This window comes from Orussus abietinus, unplaced genomic scaffold (assembly GCF_000612105.2).
Source record: "Orussus abietinus isolate OABI.00-Male unplaced genomic scaffold, Oabi_2.0 scaffold558, whole genome shotgun sequence".
NCBI classification, from domain to species: Eukaryota; Metazoa; Arthropoda; class Insecta; order Hymenoptera; family Orussidae; genus Orussus; species Orussus abietinus.
In genome coordinates, this window is record NW_019394701.1 from 3,302 (window position 1) to 26,424 (window position 23,123).

Here is a 23,123-nt window from a genome sequence, read left to right on the forward strand (position 1 = left end):
ACCATTAAGATAGAAACTTGAAATTAAATAAAAATGTGTTCTTTTATAACGTAAGGAACAGTTTTTCTCTGAATTAGCTATGAATTATGTTCATCGACGAAATGAATAATTCCAATCACTCGGGTAATTTAAACAGTCCCATTAATCTACTCTATTAAAAGAGAAAATTGTAATAAAATAATGAAAAGTTCCTTCACAACGTAAGAAATAGCTTTCATCTGAATTATCTTTAATTAATGTGCATCGATGAAATGTACAATTCCACTAATTTGCATACTTGAAATGGAAAGTCCCTTTCACCTGCACCATTAAAATGGAAAATTCAGATAAAATAAAGAAAAGTTCCTTCGCAACATAAGAAACAGTTTTTGCCTGAATTATTTATCAATAACTTGCATCGATGTAATGTACAATTCCATTAATTTGCATACTTGAAATGGAGAGTCCATTCACCTGCAGGATTAAATTGGAAAATTCCATTTGTTTGTAACAGCAAAGATAACAGTTACGAGCTTTTCGCTTAATACAGGGGAATACAATATAGAAATCTATATAGAGAGACGCACGGTCGATCGTAGTTACTCGTTTTTTATCACATCGTGTATGTATATATATATATTTATATATATTTTCACCGGTGAAAATATCTGTATAAGATACCGCCTAATCCGGCCAAGAGGCTTCGCAACGATAAAAGGACGTAGAAAAGTCCCATCTTTTACTTTACACGATTTTCGGCTCCCTACATCGGGAAAACCGACTTTTCTCTTTTCGCCATTCGGTTTCGACACGTCCACGTTCATTACACGTATATATATATACCAGGAAGCTCGGCAGAGTCCCGCGCCAAATACATACATATCACATCTGCACCGTAGAGGTAACAGTCTTAAGTCCACCTTTCGTCAATATGGAGTTATTACTATTTCATTGATTTTAACATCATCTTAAGGGGACGTGAAAGTGGCATCTGAAAGGTCAATCATTCATGAAACTTTTCTTCAACCTGGGTGTGCCGAATCGTTTCACACTTTCCAATATCAATATGAAGGGTATAAGGAAGGTCTTGACCGTCGTGAAATTCCATTTTTTATAACAAATTAAAAAAATATCTATGAACAAAGAAAAAAATTGAAATTCCATGAATTTCTAGACCTTCTTTATACCCTTCATATTGTTATTGTAAAGTTTGAATCGATTCGGTACACCAAGTTTGGAGAAAAGTATTATTAACGAGAACTCTTTGACGCCACTCTCGCATCGCCTTAAGATAAAGTAAAAACTCCTTGAAAGTTTCTAAAAGTGGACTTGCTACTCTTCACCTCTACGGTACAAGTACATACCATGTAATATGTATACCTTTCATATGTACAATTTGCGAGCATCTCGGCTAAAAGAAATGCGCTCCTAATCGCGAGACACGTAACTTGGCGATAATCGATGCTAACTCTAGATAAATGTTTACTTATAGGGAACCTGCGGTTATGTAAAATTATATTAAAGTATAAATCCAAAGTTGGATATATATATATATGGATTCGGCGATAAAAAAATTAGCGCTGTACGCCGGTAATTCGTCGAACGTGTATATATATATATATATGTGTATACATATATATCCGCATATTGATATTTACAAAAATTGCACGATCACAATTCTCACATGTATGATGTGTATATATAATTGACACGGTATAGGTACGACGAGTGTCGCACTGCGATTACGATTCTCGTTACATTCTCCTCTGACGTCCCGCGATAATTCTACATTTCGCTTAAAGGTCGGATTATAAAAAATCCCACTTCGTTTTTCGAGGTCCTTTTTTATACTCGGGTGCATATCACTCTGGCACCTGATTTGTATTTCGTGATTTTTTTTTAACAGACAGAGATTTATACATTTTGCCACATTTCTGGTCCTATGGCTTGCGATATTTCCCCGAGTCTCCACTAATTTCTAATTCGACGTATACAAAGGTTCTGTATTTATTATTCAGGGCGAAATGATCTTTCTATGGATATATGAAATTGCCAACTCGACTTTTGATAATGAGTCTGATATGAATTTTTTTTTTTTTTCTGTGAATATGTGCAACCGCATTGCATATATTTGCAATGATGTTAGGGAAGTACTTAAGATAAACGGATGTCAGTGAAAATGTTTTGATCTGAAATTTTAAAAAATTTATAAATTATCTCTAAAGTGCATGCAGAGATTTTGTTTGTCTTATCAGTTCTATCTCATGTGTAATATCAAATTCTAGCAGTCTCACGACTTTTAAACGTTTTAGAAGTTCGAGTTAAAAACCAAGAGTGTTATAAATTTCGATATTTTTTCTTGGTAAACAAAATGAAATATGTTGCATAGTGCTTGGAGACGAGCTTAAAATTAAGTTTGAGATTGTTCACGATTTTTAAAGAGTATACAACTTGGAACTTAAAATCAACAGCTTAACATTTTATAAGACGGATTGAAAAAACAAGAGTTTCATAACTCGATATTTCTTTTGTTATAACAAATTAAAAACATGTTTAGAAGCTGGAATTTAAGGCGACATGAAAGTGGCGTTGAAGAAGTTTTATTTATGAAACATTTCTCCAAACTAGGTTTACCGAATTGTTTTAAACTTTCCAATGTAAATATGGAGACCACAAGGAAGGTCCTGACACTCATGAAATTTCAATTTCTTTTCAATTTGTTTATAAGTATTTAAAAAATTTTTTACAAGTAATGAAATTTCATGAGTTTCAGGACCTTATTCATAGACTCCATATTCACGTTGCAAATATCTGAAACGATTCGGTACATCCAGTTCAACGAAAAGTGTCATCAGCGATCGACTCTTCAGATGCCACTTTAACATCCCCTTAATGTCAACAATTTTAGATTAAAACATTTTCGAGAGACAGGATAATTTTATCATCCTCCGTCCTTAATGTAAATGGTCTCTTCCTAATTCGACGTATATGAACGTATAGGATCTTTTTCTAATTCGACATACATGAAGAAGATGCTGACTATCAAGGATGAAATACATTCTGTGGGTTCATGGATGTGTGAATTTCTGACATTGAGTCTGATATGAATCCTTTCCCATGAACGTGGGCGATTTCTCGACTTAGGATAAATTGGCTTAGGAAGTCCCAACGATCTGAAGGAAGTACTTAAAATAAAAGAAGATCCCTGAAAATGTTTTTTATCTCAATTTTTGTAAATCGTGACATGCTAGAGTTTAGAGCGAAGACTGCAAAGAAGTTTAACACTTTCATCAGGAAGCTTCTCATACTTGATATCGTCTCTTATTTATATATAAAATGTTTTTTATCTCAATTTTTCTAAATCGTGACATGCTAGAGTCTAGAGCGAAGATTGCAAAGAAGTTTAACCACTTTTATCAGGAAGCTTCTCATATTTGATATAGTCTTAAAAGTTCTCTTAAATTTTAGAAGATGGAACTCAAAGTCAACGATTTGAGATAAAAACATTTCCGAGGGACAAGATAATAATATCGTTGTCTTTCCTTCCCATGCGAATAATCTTCTGGTACCAAGTAACGAGGATTACTTGAATCAAATTGCGGAAGGATGAACGCCTTTATTGTAGTTTTGCATTTCTTCTGGGCACGATGCGAGGAATCTTGAAGACCTCCGACGTGTCGCTAAGGTAGTACTAGAAGAAATAGGGTCCTCGCATTGGTTCTTGAAGACACGATTGATCATCTGGAACTGATCTTGACCAAGAAACTGTGATCAGCCATGTTAACCATGTTGCTGCTGAAATCAGGAGAACCGATCTTGAAGTGACTCGTCTTCGGCTTACCGACGCTCTTGACAATTCTTGATGACCTCGATGACTCCCAGCTTCAGTCAATGTCCTTTATCAAAATCCTTGGTCCCACCAACAGCGTGCCTGCATTTGATAGACCCTGAAGAATCCCGAAGATACCCGAATCATCGAAACCTCAAACGAAGTTAACGATGATTTTTTGTTTATAAACTTGTGCTTCTTTAAACGTGATTTTCTAAGGGGACCTTGAAGACCTTGGAGGCCGTTATCTTATCAAAATGCCTGGTCCCTTTAATGGTATGTCCGCGTTCAATGAACCTCTCAGGTGCGTCGTTCTTCCTCTTCGGCTTCGTGACGTTTTTGTTCCTAACAGAACGGTGTCTTTGTCGATGTTACTTCATTTCTTATAGGATCTTCATTTTCAGAGATTTGAGTTTCTTCAGATGTGATTTTCCAGACTGACTTTGAAGACTTTGAAGGCCGTTATCTTATCAAAATCCTCGGTCCCAACAGCAGTCTGCCTACGTTCGATGGACTTCTTAGGCATGCCATTCTTCCTCTTCAGCATCGTGGTCATTATTAAGGAACCTTATAGAATGGTGCCTTTAACCGATATCGTCGATCTCCATCTTGGCCAAGGTCCCTAATAGCTTCAGCTTCGTCAAGAAATATTTCTTTTAGACGTGACTTTCAAGTGGGACCTTGAAGACCTTGGAGGCCAAGTTAGCATCGGGAAGCGACTGAGGCCTGGCATTGGTGACATTGAAAACCACATTACTAGGTCCCCTGAAACTAACTTCGATCAAGAAGCTCGTATCGGCGACGTTGACTCTATTACTGCTCAAGTCGGGAGAACTCGTTCTCAGCTGGCTCTTCTTCGGCTTGCAGTCACTCTTGACGACTCTTTCGGCTTCGGCTTGCAGCTTGTTGTCCAACCAGTGAATCTTATCGAAATCCTTGGTCCCACCAACGGTATGCCTGCGTTTGATGGACCTCTCGGGCATGCCGTTCTTCCTCTTAAGCTTCGTGGCGCTCTCCTTCCTGACCGACTGTCGGCGTTTGCTGATGTTGCTCTCGGTCTTCTCCGTCTTGGTCAAGGATTCGGACCTCTTCAGCTTGCTGTTGGGCGACTCGGACCTGTCGGAGTGCTTGTTGAGGCTCTCGGACCTCTTCAGCTTGCCGTTGGTAGGCGAGACCAGCCTCTCGGAGTGCTTGTTCAGGCTTTCCGACCTCTTCAGCTTCGACGCCGCGCTCTCGGTCCTCTTGTTCAAGGACTCCGACCTCTTCAACCTCGACCTAGACTCCGAGTTCACCTGGCTGAGGCTCTCGAACTTCTCCAGCTTGTTCGAGTAGGAGCTGTCCAGGTCGCTGCGACTTTCTTCCTTGGCCTCTTCAGGCTTCGGGGCGACGTCCTCGACCTCCAGACGAGATGTACAGACCACGGACTCGTCCTGGACCTTCGAAGGACTCTCGAATTTCTTCGTCTTCCTCGATGACGACGTCTCCGCTCCGTTCGCCCTGGATGTCTCGTCCTTTTCCGTCGCGTCTAGGAATGCTACGTTCTCGGGAGGTGACGCCGATTTTTGCAGGACCATCTCCGATGGCTTCTTACCCACGTTTCTGTCGTTGTCCGGTGGTGACACTTCAGGCTGATCCGAAGGTTCGGGCCCCACGCTCGAGTCCGTATCCTTCTCCGGTGCATCCTGAGAAAAATGAGAATAATCTTGCTGTAATGCTTACGGCATATCGCATTGAATTCGCAGAGAATAAATAATAAGAATTTCTCAAATGAGAGAATAAAATTTACCCCTTGTTATTTGTCTAGTTAGAAATGTACGAATTAAAGCGACTTATTCCAAAAAAAGGACATTACTCCCACTTACTATATCTATAGTACATTAGATCTAAACCTGAGGAGATATGTCTCAAGGAAAGAAGATGCAGTGCTAATATTTTAGAATATTAGCCATTTTCTTCTTTTGCCCCCTCTCTCGACATTATTCTTACTTTATTTTTCTAAGAAAAAAAACTCCTACGGGAATTTAGCTAGTTAATTTACCAATCACTTTTTCGGCTCCTATTTCGGAGTTTATTCTCTCTTTTTATTTGTAGGAAAAGGGAGTCAAGTACTAAATTCTCAATGGATGACAAATAACTACAATCGACCCTGCTGCGTCAAAATAAAAGTTAAAAAATACGATTCTTGTAAGGTTCGGTAAGGTCAGTAATCATCCAACTAATTACGTTTTTTGGACGAAGAAGGCCAATCGTGTCCGCCGGAGACTTGTGAAGGCTCGGGTCTCGGTAGACCTCGGTTGACCTCGGGGACCGAGAGTCGGCCTTGACGTTGACCTTGACCGTGACCTCCTCCACGGTCTCGACCCTGACCTCGGGCTCGGTGGCCGTCGTCTGCTGACTCAGGGGATTTACCAAGGACTTCCACTTTCGGTCGAACGTTGAGGTGAGGCTCGTCAAGAGGTCGCTGCCTGTAAGTAAACGATCATCTGATAACGACGGCTTATCACTGGCCAATCATTGAGCGAAAGAAAACACACAAAGCGTCACTCTCGACCCGGTCGGAGGTTCCACCGACCTTAACGGGAGAGGTCGGGACAGGGAAATTGAAATTGGAAGCGGATATCATTTTTTCATTTGTTAAGGAATCTCAGAAATTATGTAGTGTATATGTTACCGTGAATGACCGAAATTGGAGAATGTCGACTTTCACCGGTGAATGTCAACAGATACNTATAGTATAACAAAAAAAGAAAAAGATAATGACGTTTCCTAACCGCGTAAATGTGTTATAATTCACCGCGTAAATTGAGGGAGGGGCTGTAATTGGCACGAAAAATATAAACAATTTCCGGATAACGAAATTAGAGAAAGATGCTTGACACAGAAATGAAATAAAAATAAAACTGCATAAATAAGTAAAGAACTAAATCCCCGTTATTGTATTACATTTGGTGGATTCAATTAATTGAGATATAAGTTGTAATCATTTTGTATATACAAGATCAATCAAATCAATTAATTGGGCTGTCACTCATTACAGATAGATGCATCATTGATTTGTTTCCTTCCGGATGGATACATTCAATTGAATCTTTTTTATGCAGGTGATAACAATCAGAGAAAACAAGAATGAATAAGAGTGAAGACTAGAGCTCTCTGTGAATATGAATCTACAATTGCTCGATAATAATTATGTCATATTACGGCAGAAGAAGCGTAAAAAGTACTCATTTGAATTATTTTTCAGATAATTTCCAGGGTTTTGATAAAAAAAAAAATGGCCTTAACTTTTGTCACCGAAGGTGAAGCGCAAAATGGAGGACTGGGATGAAGAAAGGATGACAAGAAACGGAAACGGAAACAGAGACAGAAATTGGTGGAGAAATCCGTAGGTCGGTTCGAGATAGCGATCCTGAAAAAGAAAAATCGGGTGATAACGATAGCGCCAATTAAAGGTACGAGACGGCAGCGGCGGCGATAGGCGGCGAACGCAATAAAACAACAACAATAACCATAAACAAGAACAACAATTGCTGAGCGGTGCTGGTATTAGCGGTAACGAGGCACAAAACGAGGGAGCGACCTTGTTAAGGGACCTCGACCTTAACGAGGGCCTTAACGAATTAATTCTTATCACTTTTAGGTTGCGGTGCATACAAGTCTAACTTCGGATGACAATGACGCCGGCTGTCATCGAGTTGTCAACGTGTCAATGCGAATGTCTATGCGTGCAAGGTACACAGCTAGGGTGAGAACTGTCATCGACGCAGGCTCGATCAGCTGATCGGTCGTTACTTCGTCATTTGTTCTAGGCAAGCCGGTGAGGAGCCAACAATGATCAACAATGATTAACATCGATTAACACTGATTAACGCCGAGTCGATCCTCGGCTCTTGTTAGGACTTTCTCGTCTGAGAATTCTTTCCGAATTTATTCGCAAGCGAATAAACGTGAATGACAGCTGATGTCATCTCGGAGTCATTTACAGTGGACACTGCATGCAGTTTAATACAATTAGTGTAACGAAACGAGTCATTTAGAAATGTATAAAATTCCTCTCGCGAATAAATCGGAAGAGGGGAAGTTCAGACCTTGGAGTGTTTTCGATATTTTCCAATATTTTTCAATATTTTTCAATTTTTTTTCAATTAACGAATCTTTGAATGAGTTTCTAATCACCCTGCTTGGCGAAATAATTGCAACTTTTGTAAATAAAAATCGCGCAAATCAGGGAGCGATATATTGTTTGGAATAGCGTGATGAGATAGTTATTTAATTTTTATTCGAAAATAATAGTAGATATACGGATAAGTTCGATGACTTTACGTTTAACATGTTGTAACTCTGCTGTATATTAAGGATTTTTCCTTTTTCTTTCGGAGTTTCAAGTGCTCACCATAACATTTCTGTTGTTTTAATATAAAAGATAATTGTCATGGATTTCAGTTTGTGCAAATAAATGCCAGATTGCTGTGAAAAATCACCGAACTTATTTATACACTTGCAGTTACCGGGATATGTCTCTTTCCATTATGCTGAAAGACACGTACCAGATATGCGAGATTTTAATTTTTAATTGTTACAATTTTTTCCCGAGCAGGGTTAATAATCGCAAACTTAAGAACCGTCCAAGTGGTTTTTCAAGTACAATTTTATCAACTGTTTAATGTCAGGTACCAAGGTACACTGTTAAAAATAATCATCAAACTTACACCCTCTCGTCACAGCTTCTAAGTACAGCGTGTACAATAAAATTATTATAAATATTTAAATAAATGAACAATTTTATACGATCGCGTTTTGTAAAAATTATTACCTTCATGTACTGGAATTTAAAACACTTCAATTTTGTATCTGAGAATGTTATAAAATTCTAAAATACAACTTTAGACGACAATTATATAATTAATTATGGTATTTTTAACAGTATATCTTTTCCCTGAAACGGAAAGTAGCAAGACAATGGTGGCCCAAATCAAGAATTATAATTTGGGAACCATTGTTTGAAACGTATCGGAGGCTGGAGGCTGCGCCATAGATAATGAAATAAATAAAGGGAACTTTTTACAGTTTATACGGATTATCAGCGAAAACACTCTTCGGTCGAGCCGAAGAAAGCCAAGACAGCGAATTTTGCGAACTAGGTGCACCATCGGTTAGTGATGGAAATAATACGTCGCGATCAGTATCGATTCCTAACAATAAAATATCAGTACCTTTAAAGCGTACATAAAGACGAAAATATCAAATGGTATCAATACCCAAATGATACCTACACGCAGGTATCAAACCCGAGTAACTACTCGTCCTCTGTAAATATAATCGATACTATCGCAATACTTTTCGCGAACCGTCCAAACAAGAACAAGTAGTTTAGTTTGTGTTCACATGTACGTGCGAGTCAGAAAATTTGCTGCCAACAGTCAATTGTTCTTGTCGACTGTCAGAGCGTCCTGTGAGAGAATGCGATAAATGTTAAAAAAAAATATCGAAAAGATCGTGGGGGTGGCAATATTAAGGTGAAGTGAAACACGTCGAGGAACTTGATCAACGTCGATAAAGAAGATTTTTCTAAATGTCTACGTTGCCGACGTTCGTTTTTATATCGACAGCTCGGTCGAATTGTATTGTGTATTGTACCAAATGGCATATTCCACCTGTCGTTTTCGTACAATAATTATAAAGAAATCGAAGTAAAACTCCAGAAATCCTCTGGATTCATGCCTTCTGGGGCCCTAATTGACTGCGGAGGGACCCCCTGCGCCATCTGTGATTTCCAGATCAATTAAATTTTCACTCCGGGACCTCGTATTACCATCGTTTTAGCAAAGAAGCGCATACAACACTTTTTTGCCTTTATCCCGCTCAAATGCGAGTTTACCGATTACCAGAGTGTTCTAAATTGTCGTAAAATTGTCCTGACCCTTTCGATTCTCATATCAGAGCCTTCGATAATTGTATATTGATCGAAATATGAGAGCTCGACGCCATTTTGGATCTGGTCTGGACTGAGTTAAACAATTTTTTTTTAAAATCCAAATTTTGAATGTGTCAGGACAATTCTTAGATGACCAGGAGTGATGTGTCAAAGTTTCGGACAGTTTGGTCTAATACCCTTAAAAAAAAGTGTTGTATTAGAATCGGCTGATTTGAAGGATGTTTCACTTCACCTTAAGGGAGTAATGAAAATGGAGTTATTGAGGGCAATGTATAGAAGAAAATTTTCATTAATTACAAATTTCGGGTAATTATTACCTGTGTTATTCATTAGAAATGAGTTAAGTTAAGAAATGAAAGATGAGAACTATTGTTCATGTATTGTATCATAAAGTACTTGAATTATTCGTTTATATTGTTGATAGTATCGATCCTTCGGTACTTTGTTACCGTATCAGTTATAACTGTATCGTTATGTATCGCTCTAAAAGGTATCATATCGAATATTGATGCCAAGTATATCATTTTTTGTGCATTTTCGATACCTTGGAATAAATACCAGAGAATTGAATTATTGCAATATTATCAATAAGTATCGTATCAGTCCCATCACTACCGTCGGCGCTAAATGCGAGCAAATGCAAGGACAGAACCAGAATCGGCCGATAATCGATCGCTATTCATACAAATCTTCAAAAATCGTCTCCATCGACCAACATATTCTAATCGGCAGGGTTGGGTGTAATATACGTGGCCTCATGTAATACACGTGGTTTTCTACGTGTATATTACACGTACAATACGTCCCTAGTTTTCTCCGCGAGCGCAAAGTATACCTTACTCCTCTTTTTAAATAGAAAATAACAAATCCAATTAGAAATTTGACATTAAACAGGGCTAAGTCGAAATAATATAAACACAAACGTCAACTTAATAATTTCTTAACAATTTTTACGTGTTTATATGTGCGCTAAAAGACGTTAACCTCGCGAATACATATATCATGCATCTCTAGAATCCGCCATATTGAAAACGTAAAATTCTAAACGATACGTAAAATGACGAAAACGTAAAATTCTAAACGATACATATATCATGCATCTGTAGAATCCGCCATATTGGAAACGTAAAATTCTAAACGATTTTGAATACAAGTGCCAGATTAATTAATTGTTCCTTAAAATATTTCCGTGTGTATATATGTGCTGAAAGACGTTTATAACCCAGCAGATGTATATCGTCCATCTGCGGCATTCTTCACATTGGAAACGTAATTTACTGGTTTTCTACGATTTTCTCCTGTAAACTTCTTTGTTTACGTAGTATAGGTTAAAAACCTCGAAAAATGGAGAAGTACCCAACCCTGCTCATCGGCATTTAAGCTATGAAATAATTAGATGAGAATCCGCCTTGCGAAAAACCGGCCGACTCTGGAGAGGACGAGCTAAAGAGGTCTCGAAAGAAAAAAAAAAATTAATAAATAAATAAATCGATTTCTGTACTAACTGGATAGCTGATATGTCAAAAATCGAGGGGATATGTAAGCGATAACGCTACCTCGGATTATGGGCCTATAAACTAAGTCCTAGTTTACCCCGATCATTTGGTACGCATACCAAAGGCGTGGATTTATTAATCCATCAGTGTAAACGATCTTGTATCGACTTGGGACGATACACTCGAAAAGCACGTATTGTATTGTCTTGGTATACCACTGTTTACCCTGAGAGTTTGATTAAACTGCAGATTTAGTACTTGTACTAACAAGGAAGGTATCCCAGGTCGATCTCTCCGATTTGATTTCTTTTATAATATGCTATAGTAGACTAAAAATTAAGCAACAGATATTTTTTTTTATCTGCCATTAAACACTTTAAGGGGGTGAAACCAGCATCCAAAGTAAGGCCTGTGAGGGGTGGCTCACCCCTTAATTTTTTTTTTTAATTGAGAAAATTATATTTTTCATCTCTCGTTATGAGAAAGCTTTTCCAGGTGGATTGGTTAAAAAAATATGTCCTTGTGGGTGAAACTGCCAAATCGCTCCTTGACATGCCTTACTTTGGATGGTGGTTTCACTCCCTTAAAGTGTTTAATGGCAGATAAATAAAAATACGTGTCGCTTAGCTTTTAGTCTACTAAAACATATTATAAAAGAAATCAAATCGGAGAGATCGACTTGGGATATCTTCCTTGTAAGTACCGGTGTAAACGAAGCCTGATACCGTAGAATTTCCGCGAGTTATAAAAGCAGCGCGACATTCAAAAGTTGAAAAAAAAAAGAAAAAAAAAGTCTATACTTAAAAACGTTAGAGGGTCAATTTTGTATTTTGTAGTGCGAGAGTTCATTTCTCGCGCTTTTAACTCACGTGAGTATATCCACTCGATTTCCTACCCTTCGAGTGAAAATGCGAAATCCCTAGATTGATAATATAAGGGAAAGGGCTTTTAAACGTTCATATATATGTGTGACTATTCTTTGCTTGAAAATTGTTTGAATTTATACCTCATACCGTATAAACGAAGAATTGAGAAAAATTGCAAGTTCTGGACGTAACGTAATAAGTAGATGCCAATGAATGTTACAAAGGGAGCAACAAAAATATTACTAACAAACTGTTAAGGTGATTTGAAAATGTCATATATACATACCGAAGAGTCAGAAATATTTATAAAATTTTTCTCCAAATTGGGTGCACTTGAAACATCATCACGAGATTATGGAAGCCCTAAGGAAGAACGCGATGCTCGTTAAATTTCACTTTTCGATAACAAAATGTGTATTTATCTCGGACAAGAACCGAAAAAGACATTTCTTATTTTTTTTCTTTGAAAAATGAAATTTGACGAGTATCGCGTTCTTCCTTAGGGACTCCATAATCACGTGTTAATGTTGTAGATAATTTGGTGTACCCAGTTTGGAGGGAAGTTATATATATATATATAACTTCTCTCCAAACGTTTAATATATATATATAAAACGTGAAAAAAAAATATACATATTTTTACGTTTTGATATACAGGGTGATTGATTTAACTAGAGACAGCGAAATATCTCGAGAAATGCGCATAGTACGAAAAAATTGTTCGGAACAAAAATGATTCCTATCAGAGGGGCACACAAAGAGAAATTATCAGTTTGACCATAGACGGCGCTCTCGTAGGCGAAAGTGAGGTTACGTTCATTTTCCTAAACGGCAACCCGCATTAATAATTACAGATCCCTACCCTACGTACAAAAATAAGAAACAACTTTCTTCGAAACGTGCATATCTCAAAGGTTACAAGATTTAGATTTGAAATGCGGACCGCGACACTCCTACCGGCGGGGTCTCTTCATACATAATTATGCAGCACATAGAATGTATACATTGGCAACTAAACGATGGGGGATATTGTCGATAGATGGCATTAAAAAAATCCGCAATCACTCAGTTGCCCAATAGAAAATGACCCATTCATATCAACTTCAACGTAGCGAGTAGGAATCAGCTATCCAGTTAGCGGCCAGATCGGCGCAGAGAGGAGAAGAAAAAGAAAAAAAAGAAAAGAAGAAAAGTGTCGAACGAAAACTCGGCCTAAAAGGAAAACGCAAAGGAAGAGCGTGGGGGTTGGCGAAGAACTCGAAGCCATTCGCTCTGGTTCGCCAGCCAGTGGGGTCGACTCGGCAGACGTCGAAGCTCGGTCCTCTGGGGGGTTTTACCTCTGAGAAATCGGTTCAGACTCTTGGAGGCCAGCCCAGGCCCAGCCCCGGCCCCGGCCCCCCCTGGGCCTGGCCTTGGGCCCGACCTTGGGCTGGACCTTGGCGGTGGCGGTGCCGGTGGTGGGCCGGTGGCGGTTCGGGGTGGGGGTGGGGGCGGTGTCTTCGTGGGGGGGCCACTGGGCCCGGCGGCACCGTGCAGATGGGACGATATGTACCACCAAATACCCGGACTCGCTGCGTGCCTACGCGTTAACGTCACGCATCTGTCAATCGGGCCCGGGTGACGACCTGGGTCAAGGAAGGTGCCAGAGACAGAGACAGAGGCAGAGGGGGATGCCGAAGAGGGTCCAGCGGGGATTCGGTCGAGCCCTTGGACCATTTGTATATCTAGACCTCGCGTTGGACCTCCCACAGGAGGTCCTTCAGGAAGCAGAATGGCTTTAACCGCGTGGATGAGTCGTCGGGACACGTGGTGCATTCGTTTACCCTGTGGCGGTCATAGCATATATGTGCCCATAATTATGAAAGTGGTCTAAGTCATATATTTCTTGTTTCGAGATATTTAATGCATTGCATTTGAATAAATTAAAAAATATTTTTAGAATTTTTGTTACTCTTGATTAACACGTTCCCGCCGGCGCCAATTTTCATTTGTTTCCCCCAACGGCGGCACACAAATCTATGTCGCGCTTCATCTGGCGGCGCGCATTTCTCGCGTGTTCAGACTTGCACGCGCTTCTTGTTTCTTCAGTATTACATTGAGCGCTTACTTTGCAAATTATGTGACTCGTGCCGTTTTTTATATCCTAACCACAGATTTCTGTTAGTAAAAATAACTAAAAGGTGGTTAGAATATTTTTTTAAATTTTGCCCTTAAAAATATTTTTTTAATTTTGCCCATAACATGGATATGGAAATAAGTGATTCGTCTCATGAATGTGTAAATAGAGGCAGGAGAAACGCATCAAGATTACGAATACTTTCTTCCTCTTCAGGCGAAGATTTTGTTAACGTAAACAGCAACGTTATGAAATGTTCCTCGGGGGAAGATTTGAGTGTTGAAGTTACATTCATAATACTGAATTTTTATGTGTGTGTTATTAAGCAAAATTTATGTTCATAATACGTTATTAATTATAATTTTTATTCAAAATACACGTTTTTATGTATGTACGTTAAATTATCAGTGTCTAATAGCACAATCGAATGCGAAACACAGGTAGTACACGCCGCCCGATGATGCGTCTAGCGCGAGCCACCGGTGGTACACGCCGCCCGATGGCACAATCAAGCGCGAGCCACCGGTGGTACGCGCCGCCCGATGGCGCAATCAAGCGCGAGCCACCGGTGGTACGCGCCGGCGTGAACGTGTTAATGGAAATTTATTATGAATATGAAATTTTATGTGAATTTCATACCAAAATGTCGTTTTTAAAGGGTGAATTGACTTGGACCATTTTCAAAATTAACTGAATGTCCTATGAATGACTTAAAGCAATAAAAAACTACTAGTTATATTAGAAACAATAATTTTAATGAAATAATTCATGAACCTTTATTAATTATTTTTAAAAAGTAATCCATTTTTATCATTTTAGGCTTTTATTATTATGTGTTTTTAAGATTTTTTAAATGTTCCTGAAAAACTGGAGGGATGTATGGTAATAAACACATAATATCTTTGTTTTTCTTCCGTTACTGGTCTAGTGGTGGTGCATAGTGGAAGTAATTTAATATTTCCGTATATTTTTGGTCTTCCTCTTTTAGGTGAAAGATTCAAAACGTGGAATTTAGAATCATCTAAAGAAGTATTACGTGGTTGTATAATATCTGCAAATCACATCATATCTGAATAATAATTAACGTTTTCACATAATAAGTACGTTGTCATTAACGTAAGTTAGGTAACTGAACCGCTATCTGTTGACATAGTGGTAAAATATATAAATTATTTTTCTGCCAATAATTAGTTTGGAAGAGCCCAACTGAATTAATGCACTTTCAAAATAGAACTAAATGAATTCCATATATTGTTAGGTAGACCGAAAAGTACTGTCGTATCTGTTATTGTTTGATTGTCATTTGTTGGCTTATTCTGTAGTTCAAAAACGCGCCAAGGAGGGCCACGTGCTATTTTAAGGTTATGTTTATATCATTTCTTTAAATTTTTCACTTAGACCACTTTCATAATTAACACTAAATGAATCCCATATAATATTGAAATTACAATCACTATCTAATGGTTCATTTTTGACAATATCGAAAAAATTACATTGAATTAATTTAGTTTAAAATAATATGGGGTGAAATAACTGATAAACTCATTTTTTTTTTTCATTTTGACTTAGACCACTTTCATAATTATGGGCTCATATGTATCAGAAGTTCTTCCTTCGACCCGGGCCTTCGATAGCCCAGCGGTGACGTTCACAGCTCATACCACGTAGTCTCTCGGGTTTGAATCCCGCTCAGGAGATTTTCGGTGTCTAAGGCAGGATCTGCCTGATAGCCTTCCTGACGTGTCCACACAGGCGGACCCGGGACGAAACACAACAACAAACGGGTACCAAACACCTCATAAACCCAAAACCCCTTACACTGGAAGTCGGTCTACATAAGTATATGGGGTGAGATCGGATTGGGTCCGAGTGCACGTGGTCCATGTGGTATTCGAGTTCACCCCTTTTGCTTCACTGCTGTGCGAGGTCTAGATATTTATGGTCTGAGGTCGAGCCACCGAATTGTCCGTGTGCCGGAACGCCCACGAGTTTCGGCGTTTCGATTTAGAGAATCGCGAGGAGAGAAAGAGAGAGAATCGCAGGGGGTATTTGCGCCCCTTCTTCTGTTTCGCTGCATGACCGGAGGCCTATTCCGTAACTCGTAACGACGGCTATCGTTATCGTTAAGGGGATGTGAAAGAGTGGCATCCGAAGGGTCAAGGGTTCATGGAACTTTTCTACGAATAGGTTGTACCGAATCGTTTCAAATATTACAACGTGAATACAGAGGCTGCAAAGAAGGTCCTGACACCTATGAAGTTTCAATTTTAAGAAACTTTGTTTGTGGATATTTTTACAATTTTATATAAAAAATGAACGCGAGTTTCAGGACCTACCTTCGGGTCTCCATATTCACGTTGTAATGATTGAAACGATTCGGTACATCCAGTTCGGAGAAAAGTTTCATGAACGATTGATTCCTCGGATGCCACTTTCACATCCCCTTAACCCATTGAAATAACTCGGGGGAACGATAACGACATATGTCGTTACGAGTTACAGAATGGGCTTCCTGAGTATATATTCTGTACCTCGTAACGACGGCTATCGTTATCGTTAGCCTGTTGGAATAACATAACAATAACGACGTATGTCGTTATCATTAGCCCGTTAGAATAACAGGAGGGTACGATAACGACATATGTCGTTACGAGTTACAGAATAGGCTTCCTGAGTATATATTCTGTATCTCGTAACGACGGCTATCGTTATCGTTAGCCTGTTGGAATAACATAAGGGAACAATAACGACGTATGTCGTTATCATTAGCCCGTTAGAATAACAGGAGGGTACGATAACGACATATGTCGTTACGAGTTACAGAATAGGCTTCCTGAGTATCTATTTTGTACCTCGTAACGACGGCTATCGTTATCGTTAGCCCGTTGGAATACCAGGAGGGTACGATAACGACATATGTCGTTCCCAGGCACACTCAGGAAGCCTATTCTGCACCTCGTAACGACATATGTCGTTTACGTTAACCCCATATTATTTCGATGGATTAACGATACCTGGTAACGTCCGAACGTCAGCATATTTTGTACCTCGTAAAGACGTATGTCGTTATCGTTAGCCCGTGTTATTTCGGTGGGCCAACGATACCTGGTAACATCCGAACGTCAGTAATACGTTTTGAAGGATGTGGGCGAGAAAAAAACACGAATACCTTTCCGTGACCCTCTCTCTTGTCGTGGGGATTAGCGGCTCGTGAACGTTTGGGTACGAATATAGTCCAGTGGCTCGATTCAGAAGTTCCATAGAAGCCCGGATATCCTAGGGTGGCGCTTAATGCTCTAAAAGTTTGCTTTAGAGGTTATGCCCCTGATCTGTACACCAATCGAATGGCTGATGCTTCCTAAAACCGTGAAGGCGATTTCCATCGACTACGATACCGCTGATTACTTACTAAGTCTTAATCGTCGGTATGGATTCAATATCGGATTGGATAAATTCGGCTCTGAGTGCGTCTCCCCTACTTCGGTATTAAATAAAATCAGGTGGTGGGGATGTACCTAAAGTCGGATTTATCCGATCCGGTATTGAATAAATACCGACGGTGGAGACTTAGGCCTGGTTCCACACCTCGAGTTAACCGAAGTTTCACTGGCTTACTTCAGGTTGTAAGATGTAAACCGATTAAACTTCGGTTAACTTGAGGCCTGGTTCCACACTGCGAGTTAACCGAAGTTTAACTAGCTTACTTCAGGTTGTAAGATATAAAGCAATTAAACTTCAGTTAACTTGAGTTGTGGAACTGGGCCTTTGTACCTGTCTTGTGAACTAATATTGTGGTGTATGCGTATGCTGTCGTTAAAAATAAGTACGGATACCTTCATTCAAAGAACTTTAGCTTTAGTTTACGCCGATCACTAGGTATATGCGTACTAAGGTTTGCTTCCACAACTCTAATTAACACATTGGTGACCGGCAATTTTACAACGTGTAAGACACACTCACCCGATACCGCTCGAGTGTCGGGAGTGTGAATGGTCGGATGGAGGTTGTCACAGAGTTAGATACATTTTATAAAAATAGGAGGAATACATAAATCGGACCCCGAGTCCATCCCGCACGACGACCGGCGGTGCACTGCTTCTTGCACACACGCGACACTAGCGCCACACCGTTCGTTCCGGGACCTATCCCCTGTATATATGTTACAAACGCTAGTCCTGGCACGAGTTAACTCGTGACCGGTCAACAATGTGTTAAGGTGATGTGAAAGTGGCGTCAAAGAGGTTTTGTTTATAAAACTTTTCCCCCAACTCAATTTACCGAATAGTTTGAAACTCTACAACGTGAATAGGAAGACTATAAGGAAGGTCCTGAAACTCATGAAATTTCAATTCTTTTCCAATTTCTTTATAAGTATTTTAAAAATAGTTTACAAAAAATGAAATTTCCCGAGTTACAGGACCTACCTAAGGGTCTCAATATTCACATTTTAAAGTATGAAACGATTTGAGACACCCAGGCCGTAGAAAAGTTTTATGAACGATTGAGCTTTCGGATGCCGCTTTCACATCCCCTTAAGGTGATTTGAAAGTGGCGTCGAAGAGGTTTTGTTTATAAAACATTTCCCCCAACTCGATTTACCGAATAGTTTGAAACTCTACAACGTGAATAGGAAGACTATAGGGAAGGTCCTGAAACTCATGAAATTTCAATTCTTTTCTAAGAGTTTCTTCGCGTAAGATCGATTCAGACCGTCCGACACGTATCGATCCGAGAAAACATTGTATCACGCGACTCAATGGCACTGTTCATCCTATATATTGGCTGGACAAGACAATAGAGCCATTGAAGAGTATGTTACAATGTTTTGTCGTATCGATACTGGTACGTGCCTGAACCGATACGTGCCGGACAGGTGAATCCACCTTTAAGATTCACACTCTACGCGCACATAGGGTGAATATTTCATAATACGCGTTTCAATGGCACTGTTCATATACACACAGGTTGAACAGAGCCATTGAAATACACGTTACATTGTTCTGTTGTATCGGCACCTCCGCGCGAATGAACCGATACATATAGAACAGGTGAATCCACCTTTAAGATTCACACTCTACGCACATATAGGGTGAATCTTTCATAATACCCGTTTCAATGGCATCGTTCATATACACGCAGGTCGAACAGAGCCATTGAAACGCACGTTACATTGTTCTATTGCATCGGCACCTCCGCGTGAATGAACCGATACGTATAGAACAGGTGAATCCACTTTTAGCCAACAGCATCTCGTATATCGGAGGAAGAAAGGCGAGTAATATAAGACAAAAGGCACACTTAATCCGCTGTACTTAGTGTTACAAAAATAGCGAACACGATTTACACTGTGCTATCCTTGCTCTCAACAAGGATATCGACTATTCTTTTTCTACTGGGTATAATTTACTTGTAATAATAATTTAAAATTAGCCACCAGGCGGGACTTTAATTATTACAGATAGATTATGCATTTTAAAAAAGAATTCTTGAGGATTTTTCGACTCCAATTTAGACATGGATAGCGTTGGGTAAATCGTGTCTACCATTTTTGTAACCCTCCGTGTGTAGTCAACGGATTAAGAGACGAAGCGGTGATTACAGCGCCGCCATCCGTTCGCTCACGTACTATCGAGCATCAACCGTTCGTATTCTTCTGGGCTTCTATGGAGACTTCTGAATTCTTTGCGGGGATACACTGATATGGCGGGGTGATTAGGACGCGAAGCCCTTTTAGGACGGCTGCAGGAATCTGCAATTCGAGATTGGTTAGTATAGGCTTGAGTGGTTCGCTTCTTGGATAATTTTCGTTTCTGATCACAGGTTAGCTTTGTGTCTTCGTTTCATTCCATGACATCCTGGGATTTTTATGCAATTTTCCAAATAAATGTTATAAACAATGAACTTAAAACCGGTATACAGGGTGTTTCCGACCATCCAACCAACCATGTTGAAATGAAGGGTAATGGTTTATATGGGAATGTCGAAAAATTATTATAAAAATTATTGGTCGTGCTCTATGAAATTCATTTCAACTTCCGGTACTAGGCGGAAATGGGAGATTCACCCTGGAAGTCGAATTTTTTAAATGGTACATGATGTTTTTTACTACAGTTTCAGATTGTACGTCAAAGAATAAGAATGTTTTGTTTCAAAGATTTTTTTTTTTTCAAAAACGTCTCCAAGTTTGAAGCGATCTTGAAAGTATAATTCATGAATGGGACAGATAGGCAGGAAATTATCTGCTCGAATTAGAAGTAACATTTCTCGAATGAAATATTGAAGTCATTATTTTGAATTGTAAATTAAAATTACAGGTAAACCCAACTAAGAAATTAACATACGTGACTTCTAATCCGGATAGATTATTTTCTAGCTAATTGTCCTATTCGCGAATTTCACTTTCAGGATCATTTTAAAGTTGGTGACATTAAAAAGAAAACCCTCGAGACAAAAGTTTCTCATTTTGTGACGTGAAATTTGAAAGTACAGTTAAAAACACTATATATCATTTGAAAGTTTGTTCATATAAATTATTCCTCTTCTTTTTAATACGGAAAATAGGGTTAACAGGGATCTGGAACACCCTGTATAGTTTTCCAATAAGAGCAATATAACTTTGAATCATGACATTGAATTTTATAAATAATTAATTTAAGACAGATATATTTCGTTGAAAATGTCATGTCAGGAGTGATCTAAAAATTTCTTCGTTTCATCTCCCAACATCTTAGGATTTTGGAATAATTCTGTAAATAAATTTTGTAAACAATCGATATAAAAAAAATATATCGTGCTAAACAGCGGATTCCTGAGAGGTCTGAAGCAGACTTCGCTTCACTTCACGTTGAGACGCAACTGCTTCAGGTAGCACTTCAAGGTAGTTCAAGAATACAATTTTACTGAATAACAATCGAACGTTCTATGTAACGAAAAAATTCTCTGTCATTTTAATCTACGCGTGAAAGATGTAAAAAAAATTCAAATCACATAAAAATCTATGCATATCACAAGACAACTGCAATCTGACTGCAATTGCGCTTCAAAGAATTCCGACGATTCTTCGTCCACAATTGTACACATCTCGAGTAAGAAAGGTGTAAAATGAATTTTGAATTCCGTCTGAACACTGTAAAATATGTAGACCGTAAATAGTCAGTTAATTGGACATCACAAAAAGCGAGGAACAGCGAAACGGATATTTCTTTGGGTAAACAATTGATTTATAATTTTTAATTCTTTTAATATTGATCTCCCGGTGATGTGTTATATTATTATCGGGGAATTGTTTACAGGAAGAGAAGAATCGAGGGAGAAACGGGGAGACCAACTTGGTCCAGCGTGGTTTGGACAACAATTGGGGATTGTTGCTGCCGAATTAACAGGTATCGAGCAACACAGGTGGAGTGATTGCATGCAGGCAATCATGCGAACATGCGAGACAGGCACATTCGATCATTCGTCGTCATCTCTGAAGTCTAAGATAACGATAATCCCAACTTCGACGATCATCGATCAGGCCCTTCGAAAACGAAAAAGATAACATTCCCGGGCCTCTCATTGCAAACCGCAATCGCAAAGTTTTCCAGTATCGAAAAAAATATCCAGTATCGAATAATTATAAATGTGTACCTCGGTATTTAAAAAAAAAAATCTTTACGTAATTATTGTGGTCATATGATTTTGTAAAATCGGGTTAAAAAGTGGAGGTCGTTTTTCAAACGCGAGAAAAGTATTCTGGAGTGACGAAATTAAAAAAAAAAAAACGGGATTGGGTAAACATTGTTATACAGCCCTTTGAAAACGAAAAAGATAACATTCCCGGGCCTTCATTGCAAATCGCAATTGCAAAGTTTTCCAGTATCGAATATCCAGTATCGAATAATTATAAATGTGTTAAAAAAAAAAACCTTTAAGTAATTATTGTGGCCATATGATTTTGTATAATATTGGTAAGGGTACAAAAAAAGAAAAGAACGTTTTCGTATCTGTCTCTTATCACAAACCGCAAACGTCGCATTATCTACGAGGCGAAAATATAGAAAAATTATCCAATTCAAATTATTGCAGTTATGTTATAAACTTTTGTAAATATTGTAAAATCGCGTTAACAGATTGGAGGTCGACCTCCAGGCGCAAAAAAGGGTTCTCAAATGATAGAAGGAATTAACCAGTTAGCTGTGTTTGACGAGTATACTCGTCATAAAAACACACGTTTCCAATAGGTCGACACAGTTAACTGGTTAAAAAAAAATGGTATTGAGTAAAAAGTGTTATCGGAATCGAAAAGAACACTTTCGACCATGCCTCTCAGGTATCATAAACCGTAATTGCAATATTTTCTCCGAAGGAAAACAAAAAAAAATGTCAAATAAAGAATATTGCAAAATTAAATGAAATTCCTACCTTTTATCGTAAACCGCAAACACGATATTTTCCACGAAGCGAAAATACTAAAAAATTACCTAATTAAAAATACCGAAGAATTACGTTGCACATTGTACATGCACTCCTCTCCGAAAATTCATACGTCGTTGCAATTATACAAAATATTATAATTTTGTCATCACTTTGTAAGATCGAATTAAAAACTTAGACGTCGTCCCCCACATATGGGAGAGGAGTCCGGTGTAAAACACAAAATAAAAAAAAGTATGTATAAATTGTCGCTTGTAAGAAAAAAAAAAAAAAATCGCAAAGATATGCTTCAAAGTGTACCTCGAGATTTTGGGAAAATTCATACGTTATCACTGTCGTTACATAATTACATAAAATCCAATTAGAAAATTACAGCTCGTTCTTCGGACGCGAAGAAAAAGTTTCCCGAGTGATAGACAAAATGAAACGAACAATAGGACCGAGTGAAATTGTTATCGTTATCACGTCACGCGGGATTGAATGAAAA

General features: G+C 38.7%; 1 protein-coding gene across 1 annotated transcript in view; it reads right to left on the reverse strand.

Moving 5' to 3' along the window:
• Positions 1–2,748: 2,748 nt before the first annotated feature.
• LOC111673848 (rho GTPase-activating protein 21-like) overlaps positions 2,749–23,123 on the reverse strand; it is a gene marked incomplete at its 5' end in the record, with an annotated part of 40,765 nt that continues 20,390 nt past the window's right edge. Inside the window, 2 exon segments of the mRNA XM_023433025.1 lie at positions 2,749–5,490; positions 6,032–6,273. Of these exon segments, the coding sequence (XP_023288793.1) occupies positions 4,465–5,490; positions 6,032–6,273 (1,268 nt within the window).